The sequence below is a fragment of the Triturus cristatus genome, chromosome 11 (genome assembly GCF_964204655.1).
Source record: "Triturus cristatus chromosome 11, aTriCri1.1, whole genome shotgun sequence".
Classification (NCBI taxonomy): Eukaryota; Metazoa; Chordata; class Amphibia; order Caudata; family Salamandridae; genus Triturus; species Triturus cristatus.
This window is the reverse complement of record NC_140594.1, coordinates 814,694,799-814,709,651: the sequence shown is the minus strand read 5'-3', so window position 1 is coordinate 814,709,651 and position 14,853 is coordinate 814,694,799. Positions and strand designations below refer to the sequence as shown.

Here is a 14,853-nt window from a genome sequence, read left to right as displayed (position 1 = left end):
TCTTAAAAGCCTCCCATAACGTCTGAGAGGAGGTCACAGATCCCTCGTTATCTACAAAATAGTTGTCTCTGGCTTAAATAAGCTCTTTGCGGATTTTAGGGTCTTGAAGATACCATGGATTAATAGGGGCCAGCCTCCCCACCCTTTTGTGGTTGAGGACTAAGTGAATCCATACTTGAGCATGGTCAGAAATACCCCTGGCTAAGTGTTTAATCTTGTGGATGTGGGAGGCCTGGGACGCGGGAACTAGGAAGTAATCTATACGGGAAAGGCTACAGTGTGCCCCCGAAAGTGTGCTGCACTTTACCTGGGTGATAAGTCCGCCACCCATCCACCAACCCAATGGCCTCAAGGAAGTCAGGTAGCGAGCAGCAAGATGACCCCACCGCCCGAAGGGGATGTTGGTCAAGCTCACCTGAGACCACTGAATTAAAATCTCCCCCGAGGACTAGCAGACCGTCTGGTATAGAAAGCAGAATGGTGCCAAGATCCTTAAATGTAGTGGATTGCAGCCCCGGTGGTACATAAATTGACATTAGTGTGATGGGGTGCCCCTCCCACGTGCCCTATGTATCTACCCTGATCATCCATCCAAGTGGAACTTACTGCAAGGGGGAAGGACTTTTTCATCATGATACCAACTCCCCGTGAGCTGGATGTGAACCCTGCGTGTGCTATCATGGTGTACCCCCATCTGTGCATTGCCTTACATGTATTGCCGACCAGGTGCGTATCTTGAAGCATGACAATATCAAGAGGCCTGCCTCTTGATATATTGGAGGGCCACATAGATTGTGATTTAAATTGTATACAATCATTGCATGTTTGTGTGTAAATATACAAATGTTACATCAAAAAATATAATTAAATTGAAAATAAAACCTACATTACTAAAACAAAAATTTGTCAAACCACAATTTTTTTTAAATGTATGCTCTATAGTGAAATTATAAAAATGTCTAAAACAAAAAAATGTACATTCAAATATAAATAATAAGACATAATTTAGCAATATTCAGAAATGCTATCATAAATACAGTCCACAAACATTAATGAACATACTTAAATACAACTTCTCTACGAGGGGGGGATATTTACAGTCCCAAATCCAACCTATTAAACATTAAAATAATGTGTTTATAATTCCATTCAAACAAACATTTTAGAAAAAGAAGAGCATGACAAACTAATTTACTCTACCCACTCCACCCTGAGCAAAAGAAGCCGTTGGAAAAGTGCAGGACTTTGGAGTGGTGATTCACTCCAACCTGACAATCAGTAGAAAAAGTTCAGAACTTTAAAAAAAAACATATTTACTATTCCAAATCCAAAGGAATAGAAACAAATAAAAATAAAATCCTATTAACTAAATATAAAATATGGATATAAAAATAACACAATTGAATGATCAACGGTAGTACTGTAGATATTAAATGAACAGCAAAGTAAGAGCATGGTGATTGTAGATTGCATAGTGCTGCCATGGAATGAGCAATAGCTTCAGGGGTGCCAATACCTTGAACACCTTGCTAAGCGACACCAAGAGAGCAAATAGCAGCACAGTAACCTAAAGGATGAGAACCACATCATTACTGGTCTACACTTGATAATTATTTGCACATTAGCCAGAGGGACATAGAATTGACATAGCAAGATTGCAAGAGAAAGATGAAGCACACACAATCCTAGATGTCAGTAACTGGTAGCAACTGCTGATCTCAGGAGTTATGAAGGCTAGCGTAAAAAAGGCATGTTAACAGTGCTGTAAATGAAAAAAGAGAGCAGGAGCACAGATGGGTCTGACGACTGAGGGTGGATGAGAGAGTAGACATAAATGACCCTCAAGAAATAGCAGAGACATTTGCTGATCACTTTGAAACCATCTATACATCGGTTTTGGAAACCACGGCCCTTGACGCTAGTAACCTTCTTGCCACTATTCACAGGTCAAGGGTCTCTCCTCGGCTGATCGGGACTCCCTCGAGGAAGACCTCACGGAAGAGGAAGTACAGTCAGAAATACAAGATATTCGCTTGGGAAAAGCAATGGGCCCCAACGGGCTTCCTATAGAACTCTTTAAGTTGGCGGCAACAAAATTGACGCCCCACCAATGCCAAATGTATTTAGATAGCTATAATAAAGGACACTTGCCAGCAGAGATACAATTAGCCACCATTATGGTTATACATAAAAAGGGTAAACCAGCAGAGGATTGCAAATCCTACCGACCTATCTCCCTTCTTACAGCGGAGGCTAAAATTCTCGCTAAAGCGCTAGCCAATAGACTCACCCCCCTAATTGCTAATTTGGTGCACCCTGATCAATCAGGTTTCATGCCAGGCCAAAACACTTCCTCAAATCTGCGCCGCCTCAACAGGGTGTTGTGTAGGGTGGACACGATCCGTGAAGATGCAGCCCTGCTATCGCTAGATGCCAAGATGGCTTTCGATACCATCGAGTGGTCTTTTCTATTCGCGGTATTGGAAAGAATGAGTTTTGGTCCTAATTTAATAAAGTGGATTAAGCTCTTATATACCGAGCCACAAGCACAGATAGCGGAAAACCAGCACACATTGCGGCAAATGTATCTGGGGAGAGGAACAAGACAGGGGTGCCTCCTGTTGCCGTTAATTTTCGTGTTAGTACTGGAACCTCTAGAGACATGGGTAAGGGGTGCCCCCGTGATAAGGAAACTCAAATGGACTGAGGACCATGAGGACAAAAATTCCCTCTATGCAGACAACATACTGCTCTATATGGCGTCACCCTCGTTGTCTATCCATCGTATACTCCACATATTTAGAATTTTTGGCAGCCACTCAGGTTACACAAAAAACTGGTCTAAATCCCTCCTATTCATATTACATGGGGAACAGCCTAGACTGCCACAAAAATACGGCATTCCCTCAGCAACAGAAGACGTCTGCTACCCTGGGAATATATGTCACCACTGACGCATCACAATTTTACGATGCCGACTTACAGAGTCCCCTGGCCGGGTAGCGAACAAACGTTAACCACTGACGTGCCCTGCCGCTGACCCTTCTAGGGCAGGCGGCGCTATATAAGATGCTGGCACTGCTCCTTTATTTGTACGCACTGCAAAACACTCCTTTCAAGGTCCCTGATTCGTATTTCGTGAGTATTGAGAGCGCAGTGTGCACTCTGTTCTGGGATGGGGGTGCGCTGCACATTGCCATGCAGAAATTAACAGCTCAGTGGTATAACAGGATGGCCCTACCTGACCTTAAGCTCTATTACTGGGCATCCCAAAGGACTATCGTCAATCGCTCGGACCCGTGCCTTCGTACCGATAGATGGCTAATGGGACAGGAAGGATACCGGAGAGCACTCTATACCAATCCTAAATGCTTACGACTCACCGGCCCACTGGCCTGCACAACAGAAACCGGGTACTCAGACACAAGAAAACTTGTGTGGCACAGGAAGATCACACAAGTGACCCCGCTTTGGGAGGCTGATCGGCTCGGCTGTTTGAGCACCTACCCCGGATTCAACAAGTGGAATTTGAGAGGTATTTCCGAAGTGAGAGACATGTGGACTAAAGATGAAGTGGTAACCTTCACGGCACTACAGAAAGAATATCAGCTGGCACAAACTGAAACTTTTAGATACATATAAATTAGCCATGACCTAAATAAGTCACAGTAAAAATGGAAAATGTGTGTGGGGGGGGGGGGGGGGGGGTGAAATACGACACCCCAAAACTGTTTATTAATCATATGGGAAGCAGTTGACCTGACACAAACTGAAAAATCATGGCCATCGTCGGGATGGACTCTCGCAAAATGGAACATAGCTCAAAAATGGGCAATAGGAGAACCACCACTAGTAATAGGATGGGTGGCAGACATGGACAGGGCCATGATAGCTGAGAATGACGTCTTTAAAAATAGGGCATGCCCCAAAAAATGGGATCGGAAATGGGTGGCATGGAATGCACACAGAGGCAATATCTGCTTGTCCCCAGCGGCGGAGCTGGACGGGAGGGAGGCAGGGTTAGTGGACTTACCGAATGAATAGGGGTAGGCACACACTATTGGAAATATCTCAAATTGTAAAAGTAAACATATGGAATGCAAATGTTGTAACCCACCAATGTCAAGCTATTAACTGTGCAGCTGTGTCTTTTGCTGTTTTGTTCAATGAAAAGATTTTTTTTCTTCAAGTGTAGACTTGCAGGTCTCCAACCCCATGCAAAAGGGAGAACAGCCAAATTTACGAGTGTAAAATTACTTCTGACAGAAAGGAGCAGTTGTTCAACACCACACATGGCCAACCACTGATACTGCAACACCCTCCCACAGAAAGTAACAGTCAGGGACTTAAAATACAACCCCATAGGAAATAATGATAAATTAAATTAACTTATTAGGACTTTAAATGTATATATAAAAACATTTAATGTTAAGAATATATAAACTAAATGTATAAAATTAATTCACAAAATATTTAACATAAAATTATTCTTACTAACTTTTTCCAAGTTTAAAAAACGTTTTACATTTTCCTTATACTTTACCAGAGGGAGATATCCGCCAACGGGGCGGAGATTCCACCAAGTGTAAAGTATGGGGATCTTTATCCCATACTTTAACATAGGCGGGTTTCTGCTACAGAGATGGAGATCTCTCTAGTGTAAAGTATAAGAAACTCTTCCCTTTATATGTATGGCCAATAGCCTTTACTAAGACCAGATATCATGTCACTGTCTGACAATTTCATGAAGTGTCAATGTATTGCTTAAGATCCACCCTCTTGCTCCCATCCTATGCTCCAGATCAATTCACCTCGATTCTGATCCCTTCTTAACAGTTCTGAGCAGCACAAACATGGCCTGGAACCGCGAACACTGTCACTTCCAACTATAAAAGGCCTGAGGATGAGACAGAGCTCTGGCTGACAGCAGCCATGACATACTAATCCGGGGACTTCATCTCCTTCCCCTCTCCTTTATGCAGTGTTACAATGAATGTGTAATGACGCTCTTGGGCTAGGAGTGCTCTGGCTAGAGTGCATGCAGGTGCACCCAGTGTGCTAGCCTGCGCCCAGACAAAAGGCAAATAACTGTTCCGTCAGGCATTTGTGTGTGTTTCTTCCACTCTGATTGATTATTCAAAGCAAAAGGCACTGTACAAACAAACAGCTTGGTTTGCATATTACAGAAGCCTTTCCAGCCTGGCTTTGACAGCGCATTTACTGTAACGTGTTTGACACTCCGTTGGGGCGCAGTCTTCTCAGCAGAGCTCTGGCACACACAGGTACTGACGCAGTGTGCTCAAAGGCAGGTTAACGCTTTGTCTTGAGACGCAGAATGTTCACACTTTTGCTTTCCCTCTTTATACATACCTCTGTGTCTGTTTAATTGAATTATTCAAAATGGCAATATGAGTAGACAGTTTAAATTATGCAGTCACTTTCGATATTTTGCACGAAAATCGGATGACCCCATGCTAACAAATCATGCGAAATACAAGCTGGAGGACGGCTTTTAGGATAAATGTCTTCCGCAAGACAATTTCTTCTCCTGTGACACATTTTCTGCCCCTCAGAGACATTTTCTACTCAAACCAGACTTCAGCAAAACAGAATTGTGTTAAATATTGTGGGTGTGAAATTAGCAGAATTTCGTTTAATGCAAAAGTCACAAACTTTTGCTTGAAGTTGTCTATTTAGAACCTTTGTCATCTATTAAAATTATTAGTTTCTTGATTTGAAAGGCTTTATTTCGACAAATAGCATGTCTTAAAAAGCAATACATATACACACACAATTTTATAAAAACGATAAAAGGAGCCAATTCATATCAAAAGATACATACAATTCATAATACGAAGGCGCCAATAAATTACATAAAAGGAATACATTGTAAAACCAGGATTAAACAAGATACAAAAGCCTATTTGATCTAATCGACCATGCCCAGCTTAGAAACTTCGCCAGGCCACAGGCAAAAAGGGGCCGCAAGTCCGTTTTCAAAATTCGCAAGGCCTCCCTATGGTGTCTGGTGCCTAACTCTCTACAAAGAGGTTTGAACCACCTGCGACGAGGAGCTTCATAGGCAGGGCATTCGAATAGGAAGTGGGGAACTGACTCTATCCTTGACATACAATGCGGACACAAAGGAGTAGTCTGGGCTGGGGCCTTCCACCTAGCAGTTAGTTCACCCACAGGAAGTATTCCTACTCTAAATTTAAAATACAATGCCCTATCTCTGGGTTTTGATATAATATCGAGATAGGGCTCGCGGAATGGGACCTCCTTCACTAATAGGAATTCAGCAGTGGACCTGCATTGCTTAGGATTAGTGTTTCGCCCGTCTATCACCCATCTCCAATACAGTTTCTTCAAGACAGACTTAGGGGGAGCAGTTCTTGACTGCCAAGCTTCTTCTAGACCCAATTCTATCAGTAGGCACTTAACTTCCCTCAACCAACTAATTTTGGGCCAGCCAGGCATCGATAAGATCTCTTTTAAACCGTCTGCGTAGCTGGCCAGTTCGGGGACTCTCCAAATGCGAGCCCAAAGAAGAAGAGGACGCATCCTTGCCTGATCGCTAATGGGACAACTACCCATGTCAAGCAAGAAAGGTAAGGTTGGGGTGCTGTATGGGAGCCCCATTAGGTCCTTGAGAAATTTATTTTCAGAGCAGGACAGCTGGTCCACGTTTTGCACACCCCAAAGTTCCGCCCCATAGAGCGCCGCACTCACACCTCTTGCCCTATAGATGTCAAGTACCAGGGCAATTGGCTTGAGGGAGGAGGCCCGTTGTTCTTTAAGTAATGCCCCCGCCACCCTCTTATGGTTCAACAACATCTTATGGAGGTGGCAATTCCATCTCATAGTGTCACAGAGGCGAATTCCTAAATAGTCAAATTCTTTAACCCTTTCTAGGGAAACTGATTTTAGTGTGGGTGGCCCACCCATCTTCTTTGGGGGATTCAAGACCAGGTACTTGGTCTTACCAGTATTGATTCCCAATCCCCTCAAATCACAGAAAGACTGAAAACTAGTTAAAAGGTTCTGTAGCCCTACCGGGGTCTTGGAAATCAGTAAGGTATTGTCTTCAAACAGGAGGGTAGGTACCCTCCTGCCTGCCAACGATGGGGCATCTGAAGGGATTTGTAAAAGGTGGTCCACCACTCCGTTAACATACAATGAAAACAGAGTGGGGGCAAGAACGCATCCCTGACGGACACCTCTGTTTACAGGTATTCGTGTTGTCTTTTGACCCTGGAAAATTATTAGATAACATACGAATGACTTGTTCGTTACAAAGCATTTCATACTGCAAGCACTGCAAAATAATATATTACTTTTACCCAATTTAATGGCACTGCGTTTATTGACATCAAATGGATGGATAGCTAGTTTAGATTTGCTGGGATTTCTGATTGTAGCAGGCACTTAACGTACTGAGCAATCTTGCCCACGAAGCCCGTCAGTTTCCATCCTGTAGTGTATGGTGATAGGCAGTTGCGGCCAGCACAGGTAAAAGCCGGGGGCGAGGTGGGTAGGGGTGACAGACGACGGGATAGGTAAAATTAACTAAAAAATAAATGAAACCACTTACCTTGCGGTCACCGAATCGCCAAGACACTAGTGCAGCATAAGTGCAAGGTAAGTGGTTTTATTATTTTTTTATTTAATTTTACCTATCCCGTCATCTGTAGATGACAGTACATGGTTTAAAGTTTTAGATGACAGTACATGGCAGTGATGGGCGAGCCATTCAAAGCTCAAGCATTCTTCGAGGCTGATGCCACCCTCTGGCTCAGCTCCCGGTCCTCTTGAACCCTCAAGCCCAAAGAGGGCTGAGCATTCATGTATCTTGTCTGCCATCTACGCTCTGCGCTCATGCACCAAGAATTATAGGCCAAGCAGTAACCTTTGATGTAAAATGGGCACGAGAAAGAGATGGTAATTTAGTGGCTGAACTGAACTAGAAAACTTGGGGTCAATTCCAGCTGACCTGCTTCATAAAAATTGTGTGATCCTTGACTAATATTTTTTTATCCGAGCCTCCTTTTTTTAAATATCACATATGAGAACACCTTAAAATATGCAACTTTGGGATGTGCGCTGTGTAGCATCCTACCCAGCCCGACAGCGTGAAAATAAATATGCCACACGCGGCGCTCTGGATTGTACGTATTTATTCCTCAACATGCAATCTAACTCTTTTCTCTAATTATGTCATAACCATTAATAGCCACACTTTAACACCTTCCAGCAAGTTACTTACTTCCTCTATTGCGTCCGCCCAGAACTGCAAGGGTCCTAGCACACATAGGCACACAACACTACATCTCCCCCTTTTATATTATATTTCTTCGATGAGTTGTCAAGGCACCTGCACTAGTCGGCCAGATCGAGTGGCATGAAGTGGTAGAGATGCACTCTATTCAGGCACTGATGGTACAGGTTCTGACCTGGACTTTCAGGCTGGATGGACTCTTCTGTAGGTGTAAAAGCTGACCACCACAGGAGTAGGCATTTGAAATGTAATCAGTCCCGTGTGATGGATTGTCCTGGACGATGTGCAGTCACCGTGTGTGCTTTGCACGTCAGAACCCTCAGAGAAACGACAGCAGATGGAGTTTTCAGCTTTCGCTTCTGCCTGACCAGGACTAAGTCACCTTCATTGAAAGTTTTTACTCTGGCTCTCCGACACCGATCGGGGTATGTCTTCATCTTTCACTTTCGAGAAGTGTCGGTAACACGAACCTTGTCAGCACTCATGGATTTCTCAGCTGTCAATTGTGGCAGTTTGGCTTTGATGGCTCTCCCAAATAGCAAGGTTGCAGGTCTTTATGACATACGTTTTTTTGACTAGATTTCGCTGCTTCAGTGAGAAGTTGCCTATAGTCTAGCTTTTTAATCTCCAGCGTCTGTTTTAAGGGAGTCATCGGTCACCTGAGCTAACTTCTTTTCTCCCGCTAGGATTCCGTCCTCTAGTTGTTCTAGTTGCTTCGTTAGTTCCTTTTGTGTCTCACGCTTAAGGCCAGTGCTTTACCCCTAATGACAGCCCCATATGCTCTCCATATCATTTGGGGCAAGGACACTGAGCCTATGTTTTCCTTTAAAATATAGATCTGTTAATGTGAGGTATTTTTTAGTGCCCATGGTTTAATTGGTCAGGTTGTATGTTTTGGTTGGACACCTATTTCCATTCTTGCGAGCACTGGGGAGTGGTCTGAGATTCCCCTCACCAAACATCAAGTGTAAGTGAAATCTGCAAGATCCTCGGTGTGGGTGAATAGGTAATCTATACAGGATTGGCTATCGTGGGCCCCCAAACTCAAGGTAACTTGAGTAGTGTTAGGGTTAAACTGCCTCCAGATATTCACCAGGCCGAGCACCCAGAGAAAATCAGCAACTTTGGACCCCGTAGCTAGGTCCCTGCAGGGGGGGGGGGGGTCGCCGGTCTAGCAACCCGTCCATTGCTGAATTGAAGTCCCCTCCAATAACTATTGTCCCCATAGGAAGGTCAATGATGAATTTGCTAAGGTCAATTAACGTGGGTTGTTGCAGTGCCAGAGGAACATATACTGATACTACATTAAGGGGAATTCCCTTCCCACGTGCCTGCAGCCGCTGTAAACCTACCTTGCCCATCTGTCCATGTGTTACTGACCATGTAGGGCAGTTTTTGCAGAGAAGAATGCCCGTCCCCCGGGAACTAGTGGTGAATCCTGCATGTGCGATAAGTTAGAAACCTCCTCTATTAAGGGCTTTGCATGTATTGCCATTTAGGTGAGTCTCCTGTTGGAACACTACGTTGGGTGGTTGGCGGTTTAAGTACTGGAGAACTATGCCTCCTTCAACTTGTTGCCCAGTCCATTCATGTTCCATGTGAGGAACTTCAGATCTTTACTCCCTCCTCCCATCATAACGGTATACGTGTGTTACCTGATGCCGATAAGGCGAGGGTCCCATAGCTGGGCCATTTTGCTCTGGAAGCATACTTTGCAGAAAATGTACTGCGTACCTTGCCATCGGATCTCAGTGTCAGTGTGCCCTGAGCTCCAACAGGCCTTTCGGTTGAGCTAACTCTTGAGCATATATCCCATGTGACCACCAACTCAATTGTCCTCATAATGGTGGAGAGCCACTGAAAGCTCAAGCAGAGCTCAGGCCTAATACCTGGCTCAGCTCAAGGACCTGTTGAACCCTCAAGCCTGGCATTCAGAGCGCTCATGTGGCTTCTGCCTGCCACTGTTGGGCAACCCTCAAGCACAAAATGGTAAGAACAAAGAATTAACATTTGCCATTAAAAGGAGAGAGAAATCGATTTAGTGGCTGACTTGTGCAAAGTGAAACAAGCAAAGAAGATTAATCGCAGCTTTCTTCTTTAACCCAATTGTGTGATCTTGGGCAAATATTTTATTTTACTTATCCTCTTTTTTTATTCACTATTGCATATGAAAGCACCTTCAAATACTGTGGATGGTAAGCATCGCCCTTCAATGTTTCCATTTAAAGTGCGGTCTATAAGATTTTGGGCCACATACAGAGTTCACATGACAACTGCCTTACCTCTTAGTTCATTAATGGCTGTGTCGCCAGGGTGGCGGCAGGTGCATTAATGATTCTAAGTTCATGTTAAAAAACTGTCACTTTTAATAAGTATTTCTTAGTGCAGTGCTAAACACATATTAAGGAAACACTTTTAAAAAAAATAAACGTTATCATATTTTACGTTTGTTGTTGTATAATTTTCTGGACTCCTAAAGCCATGCCAGACCCTTGGACTGTTGGCTTGCCCACAGAGCCTTCTTTTCTTTAAGTCTCATCCCTGCATCTTTCTAGCCCTTGGCTCAGAATTAGAGGATAAGATACAACGGTAGGAAAGCACCTAACGCAGTGAAGTCTTCTGTGGTCAAATGGGAAATTACTTCACCTTACTGCCCCATGGCAAGTTAGAAAATGTAGACCCATGCACATTAACCTGCTCAAGTATTGCCCCGAAATATTATATGGGTGACTTTAGTAGGTGGTGTAGCACCATCTGAGGGACACTAGTGATCAACTCCCATTCAGATGGTGTGTCAGTGGAGAGGACCGACTTCTAGTGAAAGGACATGATTGTCACAGTTCCACCTCGATCGGACACCTAGAGAGTGGAGTGAAATCGACTTGTGGCATGTTTGGAACAAGGTAGCGCCAAAATTTCATTTTTTCCCGCATTGTGTAATAGTCTGCAGCCAATGGAATTGTACATCCCCTATTTCTAAAATGTTATAGCACACCTGCTCCCTTGTGTTGCTTTTTTGTTGACTTTCACTGTGTGTATAGACATTATCACCAGGGTCGCCTTGTGTTTTGTTTTAATATTTATATATGTTTGCGGTTTGTTTTAGATTACCGGCCTGCGTTTTTATTTAAATCATCCCTGACATTGTGAAACTTAAGTAAAGACAAGTGTAAAAGTGTCAAGCCTTTTTACAGAGCATTTGAAATCCACCGCCATACCAAATGAAATCATCAAGGTCTTCACATTGTTGCAAGTGTGTGTCTTTGCATGATGCTTGAACACGTAATATTTATTTGCTACCTTATTTATTTTAACAAGAGTTGGGGTTACTTTTGTAGTTTGAGGTAAGCAGCAGTGGCTGCTATTTGTTTTAAAGATTTCAATTAATGCCGTTTGCGCCACTCATAGCAAATTATAGTAATCTGCTCAGACAGAGGCAAAGGTTCATACACCCTACACATTTGTTGTAAGTGTCGAGGACAATTAATGCTTGTTACTGGCACGTAGTCTCTTTTCATGGATATATGTAATTACATTGCTCTGTCAGCATTTGTGCATTAATCATGGATTATGAAGTATGTACTCTATTGCAATGTGTACTCTGATGACTTATGTCGGCATGTATGCACTATATACAAAAGTTAAACCTGCTAGGTTAGTCAGTGATTTTATTAAACTGCCCTTAAAAAGATAGAAAAGAAAGAAAGTCAAACAAGAGTAAATTAAGTTATTTAGCTCCTTTGCTCTAAATTCAGTAGTCTATTCTAATTCTCCTCTACCATCCCCAAACATAGTCTTTGCCATGATGTTATTTCCAGCCCAGTATCTATTTTATGACTTTGACTGATTTTAAATTAAACTAATTCTATAATTGCTTATTTTGGAATTGTAACAAGTTTTCAAGTGTGTCCCTCAATAGTAGACGCATGAGTACCATTAAGTGGAGATTTTTTTTGACCTGGTAAACATTTATTATCAATAGCGATAAAATCAGTCGCAACTTTAGAAGCGTCACCTCTGCGGTCTGAAGGAGATCTATTGGATACCATGTTTACTAATTACAAACTGAAATCTATCGGGCAGTATGTGATCACTACTTGCCTCTAAAGCCCTGACCCGCTGTTCTCACAGGAAAAACACCAGGTACATTCCGAAATGCTGTAAAATATTGTGCTGGGAATACCTGTCAAGGCAGGGCCAAGCTGAACAGTGTCAGGCCTGAAACTGTCCTGTGACACATGCTTTCACACCTCATCACATGACGACCCATGAAAAAGCCCTATCACATGGTGAGATGCAAACAATTTCATTGAATACTTCTCTGACTTCTTTTCAAACACCCCCCTTTCCAGGATATAGAAAGTGGCTCCAGTCAAGTTAATGTTTGCGATGTCGTCAGGGATCACGTGATGGGGGGGGGGCTGTTGAGGCAGAACAAGATGTTCAAACCTGCCACCCCCATGTCTCCTCCCCCCTATGAAGGCAGTGTCTCCTCTAGATGATCACACGGTTCTCTTAAGGCTTTCGGGTCTGCAGTGTAAAGTAGTTTATAATTCCTGATATGCTAGAGTATGTTTTATAGAAATTGAAATTCATGTGGTTTTGTCTAATGTGTCTTTCTGACTTTTTCTTTCATTCATTTACAGGGTGGTGCTCCCACTGGACCATTTTCAGCAGGAGGTTCATCAACAAATCCTTTCTTATAGCCTTAAAGACATTTTACCCACAAGAACAAATTTGTGGTCATGTAACATCTCTGCGCCTCTTGCACTGTTGTGGTGTTTCACTGATCTTAGCTTTACACAGAAGAAATGTTTTTCAAAGCCTACATTTTGGATAACATTAGCAAAGTAATATGTCAAAATGGATGGCTTTGTAACATCCTTTTAACCTGTGAATTGGCAAAAAGAACGTAGCTCTATCATGTGTATTCAAATTGACTAATAAGTTATTGCAGATACCACATTTATTATGCTGCAGTACTGTACATATTTCTTAGAAGGTAGCGCTCTGTGCATATCAGTATTTGTAACTTTAACAAATTATGTTGTGAATGAAATATTTCTGGGAAACTTGATCAACCACTTTGTGTTGGGTGAATGACCGAAATCCTTTTAACCATTGCTATTGAAAGTTCTGTTCTAAAAAAGAAAAAAAACAATTTATTCATCTCTGGAAAAAACATTTTTTTCCCATTCTAAATAGCTCTTCTATTTATACATGCCTAAAATGCTCCATTCTCTAGAAAGACATGTGTGCATAATAAAGCTGCTCATGTTTTGCTACAATTAACAGGTGGTAAAATAAATAATAGAACAAATAAAATTGTATGTGTGTTTTGTTAACTGTCGAGGATTTTTTTTTAGGGTTATCTACTTGCAAAGTACAGCCATCTACTTCATTTGTTACAAAACCTACTACAAGAATGGATGTTCTTAAATAGCAATGTGAAATATTTGCATATTCATTTTGTTTTTCATTTAACTATAATATCAAATTAAATAATTGTCATCTTTTAAGGTTAATGTTTAAAAAGTTTTGATTCATCATCTTATTCCACAATCTTTAATTACACGTGTTACCCTTAAAGCTATTTTTGTAAAGATGAACAGTGCAGTGTACTTGTACTAATTCATTAATTTGATTGGTTACCTCCGATTAATTGTATAAACCTTCTCTTTTTATATTCACAAAGTCACGTCAGTCATCACATCTCTCCACAAACAGGGAGAAATACCACAATTAGACAATTCTGCAAATGTTTTTAATATATGAAACCATTCACGGCATATTTTATGTAACTGTTTACTAAGTACAGTTATTTTAGTTCCTGCTTTTCAGTATGGTTTATATTGGGTATATGTGCAATATATTTCCCCATAACAATTTATTTCACATTTCTGTTTTTCAGTGTGTTTGTTTTGAACAAAACAATGAACTTTTGTTTGGTATGGGGAAGCACATATTCTATACAAGTCTGGAACTGTCCAAAAGATTGTGTTTTGCATAATGAAATGTAAATGAACATTTACTGCAAATGAAATCAGGTCCAGTGCTGATGCGTCATTGCTGGCAGTGATCACTGCAGCTGCACATTGTTTACAGTACTTTCCCTCCGTTTTCTGGAGTACTTACAAATTAAACTTGAATTGCTGAATGTATTTTGTCTTAGACATGAAAAAGCAAAAATAAAAAAATGGTGACTAACAATTCCATTCTGACAACTAAATTCTATTTATTTTACCACATGACTTGGTTTTGTTCCATTATTTCTACCCTTTTTAAAGTTCTTGTGGAGCATGTTTGAATTTGATTAAGCAATCCGTGCTACTGCCTTTAACTGAATGTTGTGTAGATTTTTAGTGTTTTTTTTCTGTCGTCTTACTTGGAAGAAAGTTACTAAACCTGCAACATGAAACATGTCATAACAACTTTTAAGTATTGCCGTGTTTTGTTCATTAACATTGTAGTAAAACTCAAATGTGATTTAAAGGTAACAAGTATTTATGTTCGTCACAGTATATCTAGTGGCAGGTATTTTGCACAGTATAAACAGGTTGTTTTTTTTCATGTGT

The 14,853-nt window shown here is 41.7% G+C and overlaps 1 protein-coding gene across 8 annotated transcripts in view; it reads left to right on the top strand.

Moving 5' to 3' along the window:
* AGFG1 (ArfGAP with FG repeats 1) overlaps positions 1-14,488 on the top strand; it is a 559,380-nt gene extending 544,892 nt beyond the window's left edge. For all 8 annotated transcript variants that reach the window (XM_085634550.1, XM_085634548.1, XM_085634549.1 and 5 more), the window contains one exon: positions 12,925-14,488. In XM_085634550.1, coding sequence (XP_085490676.1) covers positions 12,925-12,984 — 60 coding nt within the window. In that variant the 3' untranslated portion in view covers positions 12,985-14,488. The remainder of the gene's footprint in view (positions 1-12,924) is intronic.
* Positions 14,489-14,853: the final 365 nt, after the last annotated feature.